The 16318-nt window shown below is 42.3% G+C and overlaps 2 protein-coding genes and 1 long non-coding RNA gene across 10 annotated transcripts in view; 2 read left to right on the plus strand and 1 right to left on the minus strand.

Annotated features, from left to right (window-relative positions):
• The first annotated feature begins 218 nt into the window (after nt 1-218).
• LOC133495448 (voltage-dependent anion-selective channel protein 2-like) lies at nt 219-4369 on the plus strand. Of its 2 annotated transcripts, none has more exons than XM_061810085.1 (9): nt 219-374; nt 920-991; nt 1072-1121; nt 1563-1715; nt 2358-2410; nt 2712-2939; nt 3161-3311; nt 3447-3504; nt 3813-4369. In XM_061810085.1, exons 2-9 carry the CDS (start codon nt 925-927, stop codon nt 3902-3904), a joined length of 852 nt encoding a protein of 283 aa, XP_061666069.1. In that variant the 5' UTR covers nt 219-374; nt 920-924; the 3' UTR covers nt 3905-4369. The 2 variants fall into 2 exon arrangements, with proteins under 2 accessions (XP_061666069.1, XP_061666070.1); XM_061810086.1 differs by having other exon boundaries at nt 219-370.
• LOC133495447 (catechol O-methyltransferase domain-containing protein 1-like) lies at nt 4034-10382 on the minus strand. Its single transcript, XM_061810084.1, has 7 exons — nt 10103-10382; nt 8991-9115; nt 8662-8767; nt 6581-6699; nt 5955-6009; nt 5702-5835; nt 4034-5631 (listed from the first exon to the last, which is right to left on the minus strand). Exons 1-7 carry the CDS (start codon nt 10281-10283, stop codon nt 5479-5481), a joined length of 873 nt encoding a protein of 290 aa, XP_061666068.1. The 5' UTR covers nt 10284-10382; the 3' UTR covers nt 4034-5478.
• The window catches only part of LOC133495449 (uncharacterized), a 107076-nt gene continuing 97991 nt past the window's right edge, over nt 7234-16318 (plus strand). The window contains exons 1-4 of one of the 7 annotated variants that reach the window (XR_009793570.1): nt 7234-7785; nt 11164-11276; nt 11372-11466; nt 12091-12166. This is a non-coding gene — a long non-coding RNA (uncharacterized LOC133495449). Of the gene's footprint in view, nt 7786-10529; nt 11277-11371; nt 11467-12090; nt 12167-16318 lie in introns of those variants that run through there. The other 6 variants (XR_009793574.1, XR_009793569.1, XR_009793568.1 and 3 more) reach the window with 6 other exon arrangements.

The raw sequence follows: 16318 nt of genomic DNA on the forward strand, positions 1-16318 counted from the left end.
GAAAAAAATAAAAGGTAACACGGCCCGTCCGTTACCATAGTAATTTAGAGGCCTCCTAAAGTGCCTTTATTCAATTCGTATCGAATATACGTTTTAAATTTGAAACAGAGTAACTTAAAATGTTTTTCCGAAGTAAACATGTTCTATGAATCAGAAATAATGCGTTGGACGGTTGAAGATAACTTTTTTTTCTCAGCGTTTTTCATTAAAAGTCAGTCGGGCACAACACGGACAGCTTTAGGGTCCTTGCACGGCCGAGGTCAGCCGTGTCTCCTCCACAAGCCGCAATCGTCCTGCACCGGCCGGCCGGCGTCTTTGCACTCTGCACACCGTCAACATTCGAAGGCGACCTTGACAACAGGAAAACGCTGTTCGTGAGTTAAATGCCTCACAGTTCATCTTGTTGTTACCCTAAAAATGTTGCCATAAATTCGATAAAAAAAAAACAACAATAATCTCGAGTATGTGCTTTGCTAGCTTGAAAACGCCCTAGCTAGCCTACCTTGTACTGTACACAAACTAACTAAACTGGTCCTTCTCAAACTTTCGACACTAAGCATCATCTTTAAAAAATGAAAAAAAAAAAACAAAACATCTCTAAATGTCACCGTCAGGATAATATAAAAACACCATCGGTATTAGGACAACTTTTAACCCTTAAGTATAGATTTATGGATAGCTACTCCATGTAGTTTACTGCCCCTAAATATATGTACAAATAATTAACCAGCAAGATGGACGAGTGGTGAGCACATCTGCATGAGAAGTTTGAGATTCGGCGTTACGTTTTTGGGGGGAAAAAAAAAAAAAAAAAAAAAGTTGCTTGAGGAACCATTGCATTTTCCTGAAAAAAGTGCATGAAAATTTTGGGGGGAAGCAAAATTGAATATTTATCTTCTGTTCATTCATGGATACGCAGGAACAATGGCTGTCCCTCCAGCATATGCAGACCTGGGAAAATCCGCAAAGGACATCTTCAGCAAGGGATATGGTAAATTTAAATCTATCTTATTTTATTTATCCGTTCATCCAACCAACCACTTAATCCATCCCCTGCCATTGTGGTCACAGGTTTTGGACTGGTCAAGCTCGATGTCAAGACAAAGTCGTCAAGTGGAGTGGTGAGTAAAACACTGAATTAATAGAACTACATTAAAAGTAGATGGATTTTTATTTATTTATTTAAAAACAAAACGGAAATCCTTTTTTTAAAGATATCAAAGTTTTGGAAAGAATAGTATTTCCTCAAAAATTGCTTATTCAACTCTAGACTAGATGGCAATACCGTCGGTATTAGGACAGCTAATTCAGGGCTAGGTTTTTATGGAGGGATGCGTTCATCTAAGGACACATTGTGGCAACCCCTAACGGGACAAGCCGAAAGGAAAAAAAAGAAGAAGAAGGGCTATTGATTTAAACGGCACAGAAACATGTTACATGTGCTCCTTCGTGTCGTTTTATTGTGCTACAGTGTCAGTTTGAGTAGTTGCCACTATTTTAGGTGATTGCCTGTAACATGGGCAGGAATAATTTGGACTGACGTCGATGTGCGGACATTTCAGGAGTTCAAAACGAGCGGCTCGTCCAACGTGGACACCAGCAAGGTGACGGGCACTCTGGAGACCAAGTACAAGTGGGCCGAGTACGGGCTGACCTTCACGGAGAAGTGGACCACCGAGAACACGCTCGGCACGGAAATCTGCATCGAGGATCAGGTACGATGTCGGAGGGCGACAAATGAAGGGATGAACTGAAGGTGCACACAACAATGCATGTTATTCAAACTAATGCGCTCAGATATGGAAATGCTAATGGATCCATCCAGCCATCCATTTTCTACACTGCTTAGCATCACTCAGGTGGCAGGTATGCTGGAGCCTTATGTTAAAACGTAAACGTCAAATAACATTGATTAAAAAGAGATGAATATTGTTGGAATGTGCTAATCCCTTTGCAGTATAACAGAGCATGAAAAGAAATGATTTCAATTTTGTCTGACTGATCAATACTACATTGCATCTAATAGCGGTACACTTGAAATGACTCAAAATACATTGGTCTGTTGAGCATAGTTTATTTAATTTACTAGAGCTTATTATTTGAGTATAGACCCTACAAACAATAAATAGATGAAAAAGACAAATGTATGCTTACACTGCAGGGTAGGTTTTTTTTTTTTTCTCTTCAAATTGAAAATATATTTGTCACTTGCAGGATGACAAAATCATGCTTGCTTTTCAACACAATAGGACAAGAAAAGCGAGTTGTAGGTGTTAAAATGTTGTGGATGTGATTCTACCTCAAAGTGTGGAAAATGGACAGACGGATGGTTGTAATACGATAATTTTCTTGTTTAGATCACCAAAGGCCTGAAACTGAATTTTGAGACGACGTTTTCCCCCAACACTGGGTACGTACATTCATTGTCTTTTATTAAAAAACATAAACAGTGAGGGAGCCAGCTTCAGTTTTTCGAGATATTTTTCTTTGACTTGCAAGCAAAAAAAAAATAATTTAGGGGGAAGCCTGTGAACACTTTATTTTTAACTTGCTAGCAAAAATGTCAGAAAACACATTTGATGTTTACATTTTGCCTGTTATGTTTAGAATTTAGAGGAAAAACTGAATTGAATCCACTTTGTGGTCGTAATAATATCAAAATGTGCAACAAGTCAAGTGCTTCAGTTTTTGAATGTTTATGTTTTGCACAGTAAAAAGAGTGGCAAAATCAAGACGGCCTACAAACGAGAGTACCTGCACGCAGGTGCGGACGTGGACCTGGACTTTGCCGGGCCCACCATCCACGGCGCGGCCGTGGCGGGCTACGAAGGGTGGCTGGCCGGCTACCAGATGAGCTTCGACACGGCCAAGTCCAGGATGCTCCAGAGTAACTTTGCCGTTGGCTACAAGACGGGAGATTTCCAGCTACACACCAACGTGTATGTATAGACTGAGGAATGGAGTAAGGAGGCTTTTGAAATATATTCTAGATATAACCGGTAGCTTGTAAAACTGAATTATACAAGAATGAGTTCCTGACGGTGATGATGAGGGGCCCCAGGATAGAGACCTGGGGCACACCTGCGGTGCCCGTCGACAGCCGGGAGGGTGAAAGACTTAAGCCCAGTGAAACAAATTGGTGCCTTTTTTGTTTTGGCAGAAACAACGGTTGCGAATTTGGGGGCTCCATTTACCAGAAGGTGAACGAGCAGCTGGAGACGGCCGTCAATCTGGCCTGGGCGGCGGGCAGCAACGGAACTCGCTTTGGGATTGCTGCCAAATACCAGCTGGACTCCAGTGCCTCCATATCGGTCAGGCTCTTTCACGCTCATTACTTGATTGAATGGGGTTATTCGTTTTGATATTTTGTAGTATACATTTAAAATTATATATATTTAAAATCCTTGTATTACATTTTAGCTAATCTAAGATTAATCTCTCTACAGGCCAAGGTAAACAACGCCAGCCTGGTCGGGATCGGATACAGTCAGACCCTTCGGCCCGGTAAGGCAAACGTTCTTGTGTATCTTTACGTTTTCCTTGGATCGTTTTCATTTCAAAATGAATCTTAAAGCGGCGGTACACCCTTCTCGTGGAAGCTTTTTGTAAATCTTTGGAAATACATCCGGAGACGCCATTTTTACATCATTCCAGGTGGAAATTACAAGAATGTAACGTGAATGTTCTTCTGACAAAAGTGACGTCAGTTTCTGGAGCTACTAGCGCGTTTTTTAGGCTAGCCTAGTATGTTTAATGAAGTTACGAGTTACTTTTCCCTTTGGTTCCTCTTTTCAAACATTTGATGGGCGCAGGTATGAAACTCGTCCTGTCAGCGCTGGTGGATGGGAAAAACATCAACGCCGGCGGGCACAAACTGGGCCTGGGACTGGAGCTGGAGGCATGAGGCTCCATTTTGACAGAATTTATTTGACCCCCTCCGAGAAATAATGGAGGAAAAAATAATCCCCCTGCCCCCGATTCTTTAAACACTACTGAAATGTCACTTCCTAGTCGTCAAGTAATGAATTCATAGTGGAGTTCCAGTCATGAAAGACCAGCCAACCTATTGGAATTTATTAGGAAACAACTCAAAACACCTTTAAAAAAACAACAACAACAACAACAATCATGTACCTGTTTGAGCATCAAGTTTAAAAAAAAAAAAAAAAAAAAAAATGGTGACCAAAAACGTTGGGAGCGATTTGAGGCACCGACGTACAAGTTGGGAACGTTTGCTGGCCATCGCAACGCCGAAAACTAAGCGGCGCCATCTTCTCCGTTCACATCCAAGCCGGTGCAAGTAGAATGTACATCACGAGTGTTATTTTTGCACACCTTTATCAAGTAAAGCTTTTCCTCCTTTCTTGTACTATCTATTCTTTTTTTTCCCTTGCCTTTAAAATTACAAATTTGTACTATCAAGTTCTTACAGAACTAATCGCCTTAGACGTGGAGCACCGTACATTATTTGCAGCTATGCTCCAAATAGTTGCCCTGATTAAAAAAAAATAAAATAAACTACACACACACACAGCAAGTAAACATTTGTGAACACTTTCAGTGTTTGCTTCATTTTTTTTTTTTTAAATTACAGTCGGAACACAATTACTGCCCGAGTATATTTCAGTTGTACTTAAAAGGAAAATTCAGGTGGTTTGCATTAATAATGTATCCAATACGTCACGTAATATGTACTCTAGTTTGACAAAGTGATGTTAAATCCTCTTTCATTTAAAAGTGTTTTGAGAAGATTTTGACTGACAATTACAACTTTTCAGGGGCGCTGCCATTTTGGCGAGTCACGTGACCTCCGCGCGCGGACGTGACGTGTTAGGAAATAGCGGTATCGGTCGATCGGGAAGCCGGATTTGAACCTGTGGCTCGCCGGGGAGCGAGCTCATGGCTTAATATTCCTCCGTCTTCCCAATCAAGCGATTCTGCTATTTCTTCATCAGATGAGGGTAAAAGGGCATAATGGTGTCCAATGTAATCGAGCGTTTGGAACCCCACCTAACATGTCACATCCGCGCACGTAGGTCATGTGACTCGTGAAAATGGCGGCGCCCCTGAAAATTCGGAATCGTAGATAAAAAAAAATGTTCTCAAAACACTATTAAATGAGAGAGGATTTAACATCACATTATCAAGATAAAGTACATATTACGTGAGGTATTTGATACATTGTTCACGCAAACCACCTGAATTTTCCTTCAACATTTCAGTCCATTTGTTGAGTTGAATTTGTTGGTCATCCGTTTTATTGAACCATTGAAGTACTTTGTACTTTTTTTTTTTTTTTTTCTTCCCCCCTCCACCTGTTCCTATACAATTCCAATCGTTTCAGATTTAAAACCTGTCCGGCTTTTGCTAAACTTTTATGCTCCAAAACGTTGACACTCGTAGAGCCAACGAAAAGGCCATTTAAGACCGGTACCGCGCTATTCTCCGCGGTCGAGCAATAATTGACGGGCGACCTTCCTACAGTTTGATGGCCAGCGTGAGGCCGTCCCCCACGGTCAGCATGCTCAGGTTGATGCGGGCGTCTCTGTGCAGCTTCTTGTTCAGCCTGTCGATGGCCAACGTGTCCGGGTCGTCGGCGGCGGGCTGCAGCACCTTACCCCCCCACAGCACCTGCACGCGTAAACGTGTTAACGTGTAACGTCCTCGTTTGGGAAGGGGGACCCCAAAAAAAAAAACATACGTTGTCGATGGCAATGATGCCGCCTTTCCTGATGAGCTGCAGCGACTTTTCGTAGTACGGCTCGTAGTTGACTTTGTCGGCGTCGATAAAGACAAAGTCAAAAGTTTCAGCCTCGCCCGCAGCCAACAGCTGGTCTAAAAATGACGACATTTGGATAACGGCCGTCACAAGTACTGGAAAGGCCTTCAAACTGTCAAGCAACCGGCGCGTCCTGCGATGGTCGCGTGTCGGAATTTGAGTGTTTGAACGTTACCCAGCGTGTTCAACGCCGGCTGAAGGCGGAGATCAATTTTCTTCTCCACTCCGGCCTGGAAAGCGAGAAGCAGTACAAATCTGTCAACTTGGGACGACGACAAGAAAAACGAAAGGCGACTGAACATGCTTGGAAAGATAGCTGAAATTTTCACGAGTTAGAACTTTGAAATGTGCAAACAATAACTTTGTTTATGATTGAGCGATTTTTATCACGCAGTGCCAACGCATTGATCGGGGTGATTCCTTTTTGAGGTCGCCTCCGACGACAGATTGATGTGAAAAATGGTTGAACTTCTAAAATGTTCATTTATGTGTGAGGTTTACACGCTTTGAGCAGGAAGCTGTTAGTTTCGCATTATCTGTCCAGAAAAATCTACTTCTGTAATTTCTGCAGAAACTTGAAAACATGAATTTGTTTGCTACTGGGAGACGTAAAGATAATCCCAAAAGAGTTAAAAAAAAAATAAATAAATAAACATTTAGGAATAATATTGGTATTTGCTTTTTCAAAAAGCAAAGGGGAATTAAACCAAATTTGACTTTTGTGAAAATTAAAAAAAATATATTTTTTTAGACCGTATCTTGTTCAGTTGAAATGCAATAAAAGCGGTCATCATCGTTTACCTCCTTCCAGAAAGGTTTGCCAATGTCGGCGTATTTGTCGTTGACGTCGCACGCCACGACGACGCCGTCGTCGGGCAACGCCAACGCGATGCTCAGCGTGTTGTACCCTGTGTACACTCCTGCCCAACGTAAAAGAAAAAAATGACGTACCTTTTATTCAATCGAACAGAGTGTAGCAATTCAATTCCTATCAGTTGAGCAATTTTATTGACCTTCCAGAATGATTGTAAACAATCGGTGCCAAGGAACCTCTTGGGGGGGGGGGGGTTGCCCCGAGTTAAATTAATCACCCCCCTCAAAAAAAAAAATAATAATCCAGTGGAATTTTTCAGTGAGTAGGGTAAATTGAGTGATTAATAACAATAAAGTCACCACTTTTAAAATAAAAGTTGGAACTTTACAAGAATGAAGTCATCAGAATCAAGTTTGAATTTTATGAGAATGAAGTCAGTATTTGCAAAATAAATAAATGTAATTTCACCAAGGCAAAAGTTGGAATTTGACCATCATAAAGTCAGAATTTTAGGAGCTAAACTTAAACTTGCACATGAGTAAAATGTATATATATTTTTCAATATATATGAAAAAGTTAAATTTTTTGGGACCAAAAAGTCAATATAACGAGAAAAGATTTCCAATGATCTTTTTTTTTTTTTAACATATTCAAACTACGGCACGCAAGCAGGCTAAATTTATCATTCCATCAATTCATTCTGCCCGTTTTGTCAATCGCTCGACGTTGATGAAATGACGGAACGGCGCCGTCGAAAATACAAACCGCGACGATTGTTCTCGACAGCGCCTTTACTGGTGGCGCCAAGCAATGCACCCAATTCTTCTTCTTCAACACACCAATGACAATTGACCCCTACGTGGATGTTGCGCAATCCGCGTCACTGACCAATCAGAGGCCAGAGATCTGCATAATCTCGGTCTCAAATCTCAAGACAACGCTGGCTGGATGGTCCAAGTATAGCTTCTGTTGGCGTTTTATCGCGTATTTGGGTTCTTTAACAATAGATATATATGGTTAAGAGGTGCAGTCACGGACTTTATAATAGTGAAAGGCTAGTCGGTGGAGTTCAATTCGTACCCTTTCAAAAACCGAAGACCCAGTACGAAAAATGTCTTTGATGGATCAAACTTTGAGGAAGACCGCATGATCAACTGAATCCATCAACCGGAACAGATATGTTTGCACGAAGGTAAGAGCCCTATATTTGATTTTCAATACATGTCTCGTATAAATGAATGAGCAGTTCTTCGCTTGCATAACATAGCTACGTGTGAACGATTGACGCACTTGATCCGCGTTGAGCGATATTTTGCGATGATCCGACTGCACAAACGTGTCTCTGTTGCCGGCTAGCGAGCTAAGCTAAACCGGACTAGCGAGTCCTAAAAGCCTTCGACGTGCACCGAGACACCAAGACCGAAGGAAGGATGTTTGAGGACACTAAAGTAGCGATTGTCGTACTCGGTCGGGACTTGCGTAGGTTCGGCACTACTTCAAGAATAATTATTGAGGGGAGCGCGTGACGTTACGCAAAGAAAACGAGAGAAACAACTCGTAAATCAAGCCTCGCCTTGTTCTTTTCCTTCATACGGCGGTTCACAAACGGCTATGCAGATACATATACACAAGTGTGATATGTAACACGAAAATAGGAAACTGTCAATGACGACTTCGTCTTTGGGTTATAATATATTATATTATGTGGCTTCTCGGTCGTCCTCTGACTCGGGAAAGATCTCGCGCTCATATCGATGGTTTCTCCGTCGACATGCATGGAAATGCCATTGACGTACCGCTCGCTGAAATACTTGAAGCCCTGCTGTCTGCTCTTCAACCATATTTCACTGTTCGCTAAGAATGCGAGTGAGAAATCAGTCGGTAAATCGGACAGTTTCGCTCAATTCCTTTCTTGCTGCGCCGATATTTTTCCCAATTGTTTGTCTGACGTCAGCGCACGTGGCGTGACGTCACTTCTGGAGGCCTGGTTAAGTGCCCTGTACGGAGGGGTCAATTCCATTCAATCAGACGCAAGCGAGAAGATTATTAAGAATTAATGACACATTACCGATCTCGATGGCCTTCTTGGATTTGATCAGCCTGGCCAAATTGGCCATAAACTGCGACTGCTCGCAGGAGACCATCATGGAGTTGCTGTCCAGCTCCAGTGTCCTCTAAAACCACAAAAATACATACAGTATATATATATTAAAATGTATTTTATCAATTATATATATATATGGATTTTTTTTTTCATGACATCCATGTGTACCAAAAATTAGGATTACAAAACACCATGGATTTTGTATTTCACGGTGGGGTGGGATTGGATTTTTTTTTTAAAATTCATCTTTTTTGTGGTTATACAAAAAACCAAAAACAAACTGCCATGCGTACCAGTCTGAGGTTGGCCAAGGCCGGGTGTTCCCTCATGGAGTGGCGCAGGAGGTACTGCATCAGCGGGTTGCTTTGCCCCTTGCCGTGACTTTTGGACAAGTTCATTGTCAAAGGTTTTCTCTTGCCTGTAGGCAAAAATATCACAACGATACATCAAACGTAGCTTTTATCATTCATTCGACGACCGCGCTCTTTTCGACATACTTGGCAAATAAACGTGCCGCTGATACGAAACGTTATTTCAAAATTGGTGTGCTGCAATTTAGTATTTTGTGTGTAATTTTTCTTGTACTTTCAGAGAAATTGGTTTCATACTTTGAAAAACATTTTTCCATTGAAACATTAAAATTACACACATTATCACGAGGACAGTGGGTGTTGGGGAAGAGGATGCACAAGATCGCCTTGGATGGAAAAAGATGACGGGACAAGCCGAAAGAACAAGAAGATCATTATTTTAAAAATAGCTTTTCAACCCGCTAATTTATTATCATACATTCAATCATATATTTTGAGTTTTGAAAAAATCTGCAACTCCCCCCCGACCAAAACTCATACGTTACAGCACTGGTGTCAAACTCGAGGCCCGGGGGCCAGATTCGTCCCACCGCATGATTTTTATGTGGCCCGCGGAGGCAAATCATGCGTATCAACTTCCATGATTTTTTTTTTTTTTTGTTCAAATCTGTACCAAAATCTGAAATTGTCACATCACAAATGATAACGTTGACATATTACAAGTATTTTTGTGTTAAGAAACAATAGTTGGGAGGGGAAAAAAAAAACACTACCCTTGATTTCTGATTCCAGAACTAGCTCATAAATTTCACGTGTAAATATGATGAGGCGGTTAAAGATTTTTTTTTAATGGTTTTGATTGTTTGTCTTAAAGCAGCTGCATATTCTGCAAATTTACTTCAATGTATTCTTTTGAAAATTGACACAATATTTAGGTGTTAAAAAAAAGGAACTTATTCATTAGGAAGAGTTTACTACAAGATGTCCTGTAATGCATTTGGATTGTTGAAAACTAAAGTAAAGCACAAGCAGGTGTGGCCATGCCAATCGGCCTATATGACACAATAATCATACACAAAATTTCTGCTCCATACCGAACAAATATCCTGCGATAAAAATAACTCCCAGAGTGACCGTTCCGATGAGTGCTTCTCTGGAAACGTCGCGGAAGGCCATGGCCGGTCGGCTACTTACGATGTCGGACGACGGGGACAACCGACAGGACCGCTTTCCGTCACCTTTCGCCGTAATGACGTCACAAGCGTCGGGCGACATTCGCGGCCACAGACATACGAGCGGTAGATACGACTCGCCCCACTTGACTGTGTACCTACGGCGCCGCTAAGCTAGGAGGGTCATGCAACGCCGTATGATGACGACAAGGGAACTCGTGAGTAACTATCCGAAGGGTGAAACATTATTGGAGTTTCTTTTTACAATCTAAATGCAGCGATAGCTGACCAAAAAAAAAAAAAATAAGGAAATCTTACGTAAATCTGTTGCAAAATGGACAAGGTTCAACTCAGGGCATTGAAAATTGACCTTTCCAATAAGGCCGCCGCGTCGGTTAGCTGAGCTCTACGTTGTGCCGACCTATCTAGCTTCATATCTATGTGTTTGGAAACAAGTCCTGGACGCACTTGCGCCTGCGCACATCGTAAACAAATCATATGCGTTACATAAAGAAACTTATGTAACGCACACGATTTCACAACATTGGGAGCATTTTTCCACGACGACACTTTTATTATGTTCTTAACTAAAATAAGACGACCTCATGACAAAAGCCGTAGCGTTACCGATTGCAGTCGACCAACAAAAAGAGAAGTTATGCGAAAAAGGACAGGATAAAAGTTTGCGCACAAGTCGGGAGTGCGTTTGTTGTCCGAGATGCACAAAATGGAGGAAATTGGTCGTCCTTACAAGCGATGACAAGAGGAAGGAAACCGCCTCACCGCTTGGTCCCAGTCGTCAATTTCCAGCCTGAAAAATCTGGGTCCAAACCCATGGGCCGTCACATGATCACCCCCATTGGAAGTTAATCTTTAATACAAATCTCTATCGCGATAATTCCATATTAAATATGGTAGTCGTTTGTGTGTGTGGTGGCGCCCCCTGTACGTAGTGTGTAGTGTGACAACTGGCATGCAAACAGGTGGAGTTGATTGGGATGGCGCCATGATGTAGTTCAGGTTCCCAAACGGAAGAGGGCGGTGTTGGCTCGTCGAAAATGGCGCTCGGGAATTTGATACCGGAAAGTAACAACAGGTGAGACGTGCAACTTAATTTTCCCTTTTGAATCCATCTTTTCCTTTTAATAGTAATGCGAATAATGATGTTGGGGCACGGTGTTCTGTGGTTAGAAGATGTTCCTCACGGGGCTGAGGCTTTGGGTCTGCACTGGGACCAGCAGCCAAACTTTTTTCATCCGGTTGTGGGAGTCAATTGTGATTTACAGGTATGGATTAATTATTCACTTGGGTTGTTCTCGAGTAGCTTGGCAAAAACATAACCGCTAGCCTGCTCGCGAATGTCTCGTGCTATCCATTTCAGCGCCCTGACGTCCTTCCAACGGGAAGTTCCATTTATTAGCCAGTCACTCGGTAATCTTCTCAATGAAGAAGTTGCGGGACGTCTTTCTTTTTCCATCAACTCACCTGTTGAAGTTTAAATTGTGCCTCAACATTTTTCCTTTCGGCTGATGCTTCACACATGCTAGCTACTAAGAGGGCTAAAATATGCACTCGAGCCATTTATGGTAAATCATACAAAATGACAAAAAAATACGCAAATGTCGGGTGAAAAATATGCATTGAATTAAAAAAAAAAAGTAAGAATAGACTACATTTTGAAACAGTGGGGGGAAGAAGGAAAGGAGGAAAAAAATACAAATTCTAAAACTGCATTTTTTTTTTTAATGTAATATACAGAAACTTGGAAAAAAAAAATACAAACAGCACTTGAAAAATGATAAACGTACTCATTGAAGTGATTCAATGCACTCATCTTTTAAGTGAATAAATGCAAACTGTGTGGTGTCTCCAAAAATCATCACGTGACACTTTCTGCTTGCACTTCCCAGGTTGTCAGAAGTTGCCCGCGAGTGCCCACCGTGCCCGACGTCGCCTGGTGACTGAGAAACGCCGGCGAGTCTTCCGGTATGTCCCAACACCCTTGATTTGATTTGAATTTCTTTGGCTCGCGTGTGTGGTAGTTTGGGTGCCTTCATCGAGATCTTGTTGGATAGCCTACTGGGGTAATTATTAGGAATCATTTCAGCTGTGTGTTTAGAAAATTAAAACAGGAGCATACATGAGTGGCTGCATGTCCCAAAAAAGCAAAACGAGCACCCTCTTTATACTCACTGCTAACTAAAATGAGGTGTCAGATGTCAGTTTGAGCTCATTTTTCACTCCCAAATCGTCGGCAGCGTCGGACTTTCGGCACCCAAACGTGTTTTTTCTCTCTCGCTCTCGCTCTCTCTCTCTCTCTCGTGTCCTTATTATAAAAGCAGCGGAGTCAAAAGTTTTTAACCGCGTGGCTCTGACGGGCGCCGTCAATCACCCTCTTCACCCAGAAAATGAAATGTCATGTAAGTTATCGGTCCTTTCACCTCTCGCTTCCCCCCGAGCGGCGGGCGCCTGACGTTTTGATTTGACAGCCCTCTTCAAAGCAAATATTCTCGTCGCGCCGCATCCGCCTGACGGGAGGGGAAAAATGCAAAGTGGGATTGCATTGGGACAAAGGCCTATAAGTGAGGGTCACCCGTTTTTCTTGGGATGGCAGTTTATCTCGAATAATTCATTTGGGGCCGCAGTGGATACATCGTTCATATTTATACACAATTTTCACCTGTCCAATAGCAAAACACGAGTGACAGTAAGTCCACGCAACTGCAAAAAAAAACAACAAAAGTCTATTTTAGTTCTGGAAATAATCAACAAACCTCTGCATAATGAAACGCATAAATGCCCTGTTCAATCAATTGAGAGGTTTTATTTTTCAAAAATGTTAAATATGTTTGAAAATAATTGTTGCAATGACTTAGAACTCTGTTATGAAGTACTGAGTTGTGGAGGTCATCCATTCTTAAGCGGGGTTGAAAGAGGGCCCAGTGACACAATTTGGCTGGCTAGTTTTGCGTACGCCTCGAAAATGCAACTCGCATTCAGTCCGTTTCTGCTTTCGAGGGAAAAAAAAAAAAATGAAAAAAATCACGGACAGGGGCTTCGTGTTGGGTTGGCCACTTTTGAAGATTTGTTGGCATGAACTGATAATTCAGCATTTGTCATTTCACATTTTTGAGAAATACATGATCCATTATTCGCTGAAAAACATACCTGTTTACATTTTTGTCGTCACGACAAAGCTGCTGTGTCCAATATTATACTATTTCACGCCATCTTGCAGGACAAGAGATATTTTGAAGTGAGACAAAAGCGTCATTAATTTAGGCCATCGCTTTGTGTAATATAAAAAGTGCTCTGCTGCCATCGTGTGGCACCTCGTGGCCATTACAAATGAGGCATTTGCGGGGTGCTGCAAATAGCAAAAAAAAAAAAAAACTGCCAGTAAATGTCTTGCATAACATAGAAAGCGATAGTCTCAGTTCAGTTGATTCTGTTTTAGGGGGAAATGCAATTCCTATGCTCAGCACAAGAAGTTTAAAACGCTTTAATAACATCACACCGACATCCTTTGTCCGTTATTTATGAATATGACGTGTTTTCCTGCCATTAGCTGCTAAATACGCTTGTACTTGAGCGCGTAAATGCGACGCGCTTTTGATTCCCGCTCGAGTAATACACAATGCATAGAGCTAAATGATTCACGGCAACCTTTCACATAATTCATAATTAATCGCGAGCCGCCGGCTCGGAATTTATGAGTAGCGAAAACGCCGAGCCGCCACCGCGATATACTAATTAATATCTCGAGTTCCCGTCGCCCGCCGGGCCGGGCGCCAGGGAAGTAACGCGAGGCAACGACAGACGACGTGCGGAACGTCTGGACGCGACGGCCGCAATATGCGTTCGCCTGAAGAAATGAACAGGAGGGAATATTTTATCGGACTTGTCACATGTTGTGGCTAATCACTCAGAGCGCCGTTAAGATTAGCGCTAATGCGTTTCCACCCTCTCAGCTGCGGGGCATCTTCAGTCGACTCATTTTGCCGCGGTCGGAAGAAGAAGCTGCGCGATTGACGGCGGGGAAAATGAGCCGGGCTTGCAGTCCACAAAATTGTCTTGAAAAACGTCAACAGAAAGTTTTGTTTGTTTTCCTTCCGATCGTGCCGTTCAAACAACGGGGTGTGTGTTTCTACCACAGACCTGAATGGAAAAACGACTGAATCCCAGCCGTGATTAGATACACGCCATCGTATCAGCACTTGTACTTGGACTACTTCTGCTCTTAAGATGGATAAATGATCAAAAAGTCAGCTCAGCTGTGCAGTTTTATAACCGGAAGTGACCGTGTTCCCCTTTCAGCCATTTTCAAAGTCTTGCCGACGGTTTTACACTTTTTGACTGATAATTCAAGACCTACGGATTATGTTCTGTGACAAAAGTACCGACCAAATACTGAACTTTTACCGGAAAAAGTTTAATGGCAGCAGCGATCAGCGGTAGAACTTGGTTTGCTCTGACCAAAAACACAAAAAGAGCAGAATACAAGCATTTTGGGTTAGAATCACTCCCAGCAGAACAGTGACGTTAATATTTCTTACTATAGAACAGCACAATCAAGGCTCGTAAAGGCCTTTTGATCTGAAAATGTGAATTTATTCAGATATACAGTCATCATTCGCCCTGTGAGCTGCGTTATTTTTTTTTTTTCCTCATGATCGTGACATAACCTTTCGTACCACCACACTCGGTCTCCGATATCCGCCGTATCCACCTTCCCTTCTAATCCGAGGTGGCAAAAGTTGCCCGACTTCCAGCGTCTTGGTGTTTTTCTTCTCCCTCGTAATCGACGTGACAAGCAGAGATGCGCCGTCTAACGGCGAGGGATCGGTTGGTTACCCCAAACTGGTGGCAAACGTGTTTGAGGACTATATACGTCAATGGCAGTAAATGGTTGGATTTGACCCGAACGTCAACATCCGAGGGGGTGATGTGTTGGATTGTGACCAAAATATATGTATTGTGTGACCTTAAGGCGACGCGCAAGTGTTTTCAGAAGAAGCCCATGAGTCAAGCTTAACGAATTGTGTTTCCAAGGCCAATGTATTCTTAGTTTGGACAGTTAATTCACAGGCGCGTGTCTGCTAGAACCTCCCCGCCAGCGCGCCGCTAACAAAGGGGCTCCTCTTCACTAATAGTCCCCGAGGCTTCTCCACTATCTATTGATCTGCTGTCACCCAATTTCTCCGAGACTTATGTCCCTTCTTAATTCCCATTACCGTGCACACTGAGGCCTTATCGCCGGCGAACAATGGGCTCCTTGTCATCGGGCGCGAGAAAAAATACGAGGGTGCGAGCGCAAGCTCGTGACTCCTCGCCGCGCCGTGACCTCCGCGCTCCCAGCTAGGCTAATGCTAATCGCTTGCCGACGCATCAGAAAATGGCATCTGGCCTTCTTTTTTTTTTTTTTTTTTTTCCTCCCCCTGCACTGTCCTCCATTTAAAAAAAAAAAATAAATAAAAAAAAAAAAAAAAAAAAAAAAATAATAATAATGCAAACCATAAAAATGTCGCAGCGATGACTTGTCTCCGTTCCCGCCCGAGCTTCCTTTCAATTATGTTTCTCTCGTCTTTTTCCACAAAGAGTAATAAAGCCATAAATTGGGGATCCGGCGCGAGGTGCGCACGTCGCGTCTCTGAACTGCAGTTGAAAGTGCCATAAACCACCCGCAAAGTCAAAGATATGGATTTACACTCATTTAACATCATCCCGGTGACCTAAATCACTCGCACGAGGGAATTTAACAGTGGCTTTCGCTTCTTTGTCCTTTTGGCCAAACGCCTTTGTTTGCTTTCATAGTGGAACGCTGTAGACAGTATTTTTAAATTGTTGTTATTAATATTAATATTATTATTATTTTTTTGTATCCGTAGCTACAGGATCACCGTGATAATGTTTGCTCCGTCGTTAACGCTCCTGGAAGAATGCGCGCCACATTTTGGAGGGGGGGGGGGAATATTCTCCAAATTAAAAGTCATTATTTATGTGCAGTTTCATAAGAAGCTGCGGGAAAAAAACAGATTCCAAAAGTATTGCCTTAGATTTTTTTTTTTTTTTTTTAAATGGGTCAACATGGCCCCCAGTAAAATTGATGAAACAAACATTCAATCATTGATATTCCAT

This window comes from Syngnathoides biaculeatus, chromosome 22 (genome assembly GCF_019802595.1).
Source record: "Syngnathoides biaculeatus isolate LvHL_M chromosome 22, ASM1980259v1, whole genome shotgun sequence".
NCBI lineage: Eukaryota > Metazoa > Chordata > Actinopteri > Syngnathiformes > Syngnathidae > Syngnathoides > Syngnathoides biaculeatus.

Excerpts from the sequence above, each read along its gene's own strand:
- LOC133495448 (XM_061810085.1), top strand. The coding sequence starts at position 925 with ATGGCTGTCCCTCCAGCATATGCAGACCTGGGAAAATCCGCAAAGGAC. Across the intron at positions 2,940-3,160 it reads TTCCAGCTACACACCAACGT|AAACAACGGTTGCGAATTTG; the intron begins GTATGTATAGAC and ends TTGTTTTGGCAG. Across the intron at positions 3,505-3,812 it reads CAGTCAGACCCTTCGGCCCG|GTATGAAACTCGTCCTGTCA; the intron begins GTAAGGCAAACG and ends TGATGGGCGCAG.
- LOC133495447 (XM_061810084.1), bottom strand. The coding sequence starts at position 10,283 with ATGTCGCCCGACGCTTGTGACGTCATTACGGCGAAAGGTGACGGAAAG. Across the intron at positions 6,700-8,661 it reads CAAGAAGGCCATCGAGATCG|GAGTGTACACAGGGTACAAC; the intron begins GTAATGTGTCAT and ends TACGTTGGGCAG. Across the intron at positions 6,010-6,580 it reads GCAAACCTTTCTGGAAGGAG|GCCGGAGTGGAGAAGAAAAT; the intron begins GTAAACGATGAT and ends CTCGCTTTCCAG.